At 44.3% G+C, this 6445-nt stretch overlaps 2 protein-coding genes and 1 pseudogene across 2 annotated transcripts; 2 read left to right on the top strand and 1 right to left on the bottom strand.

Annotated features, from left to right (window-relative positions):
* Positions 1-93: 93 nt before the first annotated feature.
* LOC112343866 (flavonoid 3'-monooxygenase-like) lies at positions 94-645 on the top strand. The gene has a single exon (XM_024667923.1). It carries the CDS (start codon positions 94-96, stop codon positions 643-645), a length of 552 nt encoding a protein of 183 aa, XP_024523691.1.
* Positions 646-650: 5 nt separating this feature from the next.
* LOC9648503 lies at positions 651-3411 on the bottom strand (annotated as a pseudogene).
* A 24-nt stretch (positions 3412-3435) lies between these two features.
* On the top strand, positions 3436-5040 carry LOC112343865 (cytochrome P450 71A1-like). Its single transcript, XM_024667921.1, has 2 exons — positions 3436-4319; positions 4368-5040. The coding sequence occupies exons 1-2, from the start codon at positions 3474-3476 to the stop codon at positions 4983-4985; spliced, it is 1464 nt and encodes a 487-aa protein (XP_024523689.1). The 5' UTR covers positions 3436-3473; the 3' UTR covers positions 4986-5040.
* Positions 5041-6445: the final 1405 nt, after the last annotated feature.

Here is a 6445-nt window from a genome sequence, read left to right as displayed (position 1 = left end):
GTATGCTAACCTTATTTTCTCTTCGCAATGGCATGATGCTTGCTGGTACTGAAACTTCGGCCATCACTACCCGAGTGGGCACTTTCAGAGCTCATGAACAGTCCAACATGTATGATCAAAGCCCAAAAAGAGATTGACACAATTGTGGGCCGTGAGCGGATGGTGGTGGAAGCCGATCTTTGCAAGCTTAGCTACATCCACAATGTTGTCAACGAAGTGTTTCGCTTGCATCCGCCAGCGCCATTGCTACTCTCTCGCCATTCAACGCAACACTGCCTAGTCAACGGCTACAAGATCCCCAAGAACTCGCGAGTTTTGGTCAACGTATGGTCAATTGCACGAGATGCAAGCTTGTGGGAGTCTCCCAATCTCTTCAACCCGGATAGATTTGCGGAGAGCTCGATCAGCTTCAAGGGGAAGAACTTTGAGCTGCTGCCTTTTGGATCTGGTCGAAGGATCTGTCCCGGATTGTCTCTTGGCGTAGCCATGGTTTCGTACACTTGCTCGTCTCGTCCATGGGTTCGAGTGGAAGGTCAGTGGCAAGGAGCTGAGCATGGACGAATCTCGGAAGGAGTGGCGGTTAGACGAAAGGTTCCACTTGAAGTTTTTGCAACACCAAGGCTTGCAAGCCATGCCTACCTGTAATGAAGTTATCTTAGAAACTAGCAAGCTGAATGGACGGACATACCGCATTCTCTAATCTTCAGAAACATCCTCTTGAGCAGCCTGGCTTCTCTGGAGACCGTGTTGGAGTTCTGGCCCTCGCCGGGACTCTCCACGGATGTGTAGACAATCTTGCCTTGGCTGTCCGCAGCATCAAGAAAGTCGTCTATGTCGGCGTATGTCGCATCGTTCAACTGTATCACGCAAGCTTGAGATTAGATTTCATGAATCTGTGCCTCGTCTTTTGTTGCTTACCACGATCACAAGGCTATCGACCAATGCAAGAAAGCAACGCTTCGCATAAAACTACGTGTCTGCTTCCAGCTTTTTCCCATAAGGCTCCAGACTTCTGATGATATGGCTAATACCGAACTCGAAGTTTTTTTTTGCGCAGTAGAGGGTACCGATCACAAGGTTTACAATGCATAAATGCAATTCCTGCTTGTCTGGATTCTAGAAAAGGAACACGGAATTAAAACCACTAGTAGCCGCTTAAGTTATATATAAATGGCAAACCTCGTAGTGCGCTCTCTCTTCCTCTTCTTCAATCTTTCGCATCAAATCTTCGGCCACCTCATTCTGCTAAAGACCAATATATTACAAGAATATATTGTAATCGCCAGAAAAGCTTTGTAATTGCCATGATGATAGGTATATAATACTATAGAAGAGCCGATGCTCGAAAAGCAAAAGGCAAAACATTACGAACATCTTACCTCAAGAGAGTCTTCATACTCTGCCAAAGCCTTCTTGTGGCCCTCCTGATCGCGAGAAAGACAAGAATCCTGGATTTGTTTGGTGAGCCTGCGCATGGTTTCACTATAACGATTTGCCAGCTCATTCATCTTTTGATATGCATCCTGTCCGACAGTCAAGCTTAGCTCAACAACATAGCAACTAACAATAATTGAATAACCTCCGGTGACGTCTTTGTCAAAATGATGCAGTTAATAAAGTCGTAGAGGTCCTGCATAATATTAGATGTAAAAAGACTAATGCTTGTGAAGTTTATGTGCTTCAAGCGTACCTGAGATGGATACTTGAAGATAACTTCCACATGCTCTGCCATTACATCAGCTGCAAGATCGTAGAATCCATGGGAAGGTTTACCAATACAGCAGAAGTAGATTAGCCAATGTCTCTGAAGGAAATGGCGGATTCTATAGCGAGTGGTCAGAATAATCATAAAAGAATGAAAATGACTACCTGCAACAAAAAATTAAGTTTACGGAAGCCTGCAGTAGGATCAACTTCCATATTCATCAGGGCTTGATTGTGAAGCGTGACCTGAGGAAAGGAAAAACAAAAATAAACAACTTTCTGATAGCGGAAGTATCAGAAAGTACTGAGCCTAACTCTTCTTCTGCACGTGGTGGCATGTCAGTGAGGTTTTCCTTTGCGGCCCCCAAATTTCCATTAACGTAGTCAATGGCAGCCTAAACAAAGAACCAAATCAAGCGAGTCAAAAAGAATTGATCGGATCTTCAAGTTGAAAGCTTCGACTGATGCAGATTCTTTGAGCGCTGGGCTTTTCCAACGCTACATATCTCAATGCCCTCTACGTGGCTTTAAAAGCAGAAAATGTATAGTCTAGAATTTGGAGAAATTTGTTTTATATATAGCCATTTCTTTTATATGGTTGGCTTCAGGTTTAAAGGTTAGTATTTGAGTTGATAAATACTTGGCATTAAAAAGATTACAGGGACAAAGAGTGATGAGCTGTTACATTGCATCAATTATTGCTCTCATGCTTCTAGCATACTTCAGATGCTTGCTTCTAGTGGGGACACTATCTAGATGTTTTTGGTTTCTGACATAGTGTCCACCAGTGGAGGCATAGACCATTGGCTTTTAGATACACGTGAGTTTAGGTGTGTGTCCACTTTCTGATTTGTCCACTCTACTGGCTATTGGTGGTCATGTTTTGCTATGTGTCTTGCTTGCTATTTCTCTCATGTATCATGTGGTGAGCTTCAAGAGCCTCTCACGCATGAGAGATGCAAAAGCAACTAATGTGGTGACAAAGAGCATACCTACCAATGCTGAGTTCGGGATATTGTCGCACGCCATGTTCCAGAATTTCTGCAAGAACACTAAGAGCTGCAAACTAACGTAAAGAAAATTCGTTCATTGTAATGCTTTAGACGGTAAAGACAAACAGCTCTGTTGCAGGCCAGCTCAAGCTGTGCCCGTTTTGATGTGCCAACAAGCCTTCGAGGAACGCATGATACCATGTTCTGATCTGGGATACTTGTGTTTGGTCATTACCTGCGGAGTATTTTCTTGCCAATCACAATGGTGAGGATTCTAAATTCAAAAGCCCACACACTTGGAGATTTTATCTCAACTTCGATTCAAACTAAGCTACACGCATTATAGCATTCACTTTGAGATTGAGCTTGACACAAAAAATAGCATTGAGGAGCATCTAGCACATACCTACCTACCTTCACCTGAATATCAATGACACCTTTATGACACCCTTTGTAGCAAGTCGTAGATGGCGTTACAAAATCAGATTCACAATTCACCCTGGATATAATGTAATTACCATCGTAAAAGCTCAAAGATAAGGGTTTCGATTCATCAAAACCAAAGAAGAAGAAAGAAAAGAAGAACATCGAGAGGAACGTACGTTGCAACCAATGCCAACGTAATGTAGTGACAAATATCGTATCCTTTAACCTTAAACCATAACTGACTGAAAAGTATTTGAGGACGAGAAGAATAAACAGATAAGAAATGCATGGAGGTAAAGAAGCTATCTCTTACTATAAGTACATTGCACACACTGGTGTGTAAAATTATCCATGGCAAGTATTGTAGCTCTGTTCTTGCTTACACTGTCTTTTGGTCTCCTATGGAGGATTCTAACGAAAATTGTTGATCGAAGCCTTCCTCCAGGCCCGCCTAGAGTGCCGCTTCTGGGTCACTTGCATTTGCTGGGTGTTCTTCCTCACAAATCTCTCTCAGATCTCTCACGTAGATATGGCCCCGTCATGTTGCTCTGGTTTGGTTTTGCTCCAACGCTTGTGGTCTCTTCCCCAGATGCTGCAAGAGAAGTTCTGTGCACTCAAGATCTTGCCTTTGCTTCAAGGCCAAAGATATCTATAGCCAAGTACATGTTCTACAATGGTAAGGACTTGGCATGGACCAGCTATGGTCCCTATTGGAAATTGATGAGGAAGGTCACCACTGTGGAACTCTTCACTGCAAAAAGGCTCGAGGAATCCAGAATGGTGAGGCACACGCAAGTTTCGAAGCTCATTGACTTTATAGTCAATAATGGTCAAAACGGGAAAGCCTCAATCAACATGAAAGTCCTTTTGTCCATCCTCAACCTCAATGTTGTGAGCTCGATCACGTTTGGGAGAGAATTTCACGCTGGCTCTGTGGAGCTGATCGAAGAAGTACTGCGGCTGATGGGCTCGTTTGTGTTGGGCGACTACTTTCCATTCCTCTCGTGGCTTGGCAGCCCCGCGATCCGAAAGATGATCTCGGCTCACACGAAACTGGACCAGCTTTTGCAAGAGATCGTGGACGAGCACAAGTCTAAAGTCAAGTCATCAGAGCGTGCGCGTGACTTTGTTGACGTGCTTTCGTCATTGGAAGACCAAGGAGAAATTGACGTTCAATGCATGAAAGCAGTGATCATGGTAAGTTTAATTTCCTTTGGTATGCTAACCTTATTTTCTCTTCACAAGGACATGATCGTTGCCGGTACTGAAACTTCGTCCATCACCACCGAGTGGGCACTTTCAGAGCTCATGAACAGTCCAACATGTATGATCAAAGCCCAAAAAGAGATTGACACAATTGTGGGCCGTGAGCGGATGGTGGTGGAAGCCGATCTTTGCAAGCTTAGCTACATCCACAATGTTGTCAACGAAGTGTTCCGCTTGCATCCGCCAGGGCCAATGCTACTCCCTCGCCATTCAACGCAAGACTGCCTAGTCAACGGCTACAAGATCCCCAAGAACTCGCGAGTTTTGGTCAACGTATGGTCAATTGCACGAGATCCAAGCTTGTGGGAGTCTCCCAATCTCTTCAAGCCGGATAGATTTGTGGAGAGCTCGATCAGCTTCAAGGGGAAGAACTTTGAGCTGCTGCCTTTTGGATCTGGTCGAAGGATCTGTCCCGGATTGTCTCTTGGTGTAGCCATGGTTTCGTACACTCTTGCTTGCCTCGTCCATGGGTTCAAGTGGAAGGTCAGTGGCAAGGAGCTGAGCATGGACGAGATCTCGGATGGAGTGTCGGTGAGACGAAAGGTTCCACTTGAAGTTTTTGCAACACCAAGGCTTGCAAGCCATGCCTACCTGTAATGAAGTTATCTTAGGAACTAGCAAACTGAATGGACGGACATACCTCATTCTCTAATCTTCAGAAACATCCTCTTGAGCAGCCTGGCTTCTCTGGAGACCGTGTTGGAGTTCTGGCCCTCGCCGGGACTCTCCACGGATGTGTAGACAGTCTTGCCTTGGCTGTTTGCAGCATCAAGAAAGTCGTCTATGTTGGCGTATGTTGCGTCCTTCAACTGCATCACGCGAGCTTGAGATTAGATTTCATGAATCCATGTCTCATCTTTTGTTGCTTACCACGATCATCTGTTTCGCAAGGCTATCGACCAATGCAATGACCCCTCCATCTTTCTTTCGGGAGTATCATCAAGGGGTTCACTCGGCACCGGTTCATCCAGTGTTTACTTTCTAAGCTCATTTTTATAACAAAAAGTCTCCTATTATTCTCTCCGTGTTAGTTGATACAGGTTCATTTATATTCTATTACTCGACTTATTGCCACACGTTGTCGTCTACACTTGTGTCGTGCAATGGACCCAGTTTTCATTCTTTATGGTAACGGCTGTACACATGCATATGCACGAGATGAGGCAGACCTGGTTGTGCGTGTGGGCGATTTTGAGCTTGAGTTGCAATTGTTGCAGGTGGTGCCGAGTCAAGTTTTTGACCTCATTCTTGGTATGGATTGGTTGCAGTGCAATCATGTTAAGTGTGACTTTGAGGCTTTTCCCCTTTATCTCATACTTCCTTATGTTTCATCCATTCCTCTCACTTCCGTACCTCTTCGTCCCTTTACTTCTACCTTTGCTTCCATTACTTTTGTTCCCCCACTATTTCCTCCTGTGTTTGCATTTTGTTCTGCTTTTCTCTTTTCCGATCCCTCCGACGATCTTTGTATTGCAGCTGTTGACCGGCTCATGAAGGAGTATTTTGATCTCTTTGAATTTGACCTATCGGCTGGGGCCAAAATTGCCACATGTCATCTAATTCCAACTGAAGATGCTCATCCAATCAAGGTTCCTATTTGTCGTCGGTCACCCAAGGAGATTAAGATTTTACGTGCAAACATCAAAGAGATGTTGGAAAAGGGTGTTATTCGGAAGTTGTGGAATCCTTGAGCATGTGAACCTCATCTTGTGATGAAGCCTGATGGGAGTATTTGTTTCTACATCGACTATCGTTTGTTAAATAAAGTGACGATCCCGGATGTGTACCCTTTTCCTCACACTGCTGATCTCTTGGATCGTCTGGGGCAAAGTCGTTAGTTTACCAAGCTAGATCTTGCTTTTGGGTACTGGCAAGTACTGATGGCTAACAAAGATATTCTTAAGACTACTTTTCATACACCATTTGATTTGTACGAGTTCTTGGTGATGCCGTTTGGTTTGAACAATGTTCCAGCAACTTTCCAACTGATGATGGACGAGGTTCTTTGTGATATGCCAGAGGTGACTGCTAACTTCATTGATGATGTCTTGATTCAT

This window comes from Selaginella moellendorffii, unplaced genomic scaffold (genome assembly GCF_000143415.4).
Source record: "Selaginella moellendorffii unplaced genomic scaffold, v1.0 SELMOscaffold_246, whole genome shotgun sequence".
Lineage (NCBI taxonomy): Eukaryota > Viridiplantae > Streptophyta > Lycopodiopsida > Selaginellales > Selaginellaceae > Selaginella > Selaginella moellendorffii.
This window is presented reverse-complemented; position numbering and strand designations above follow the sequence as displayed.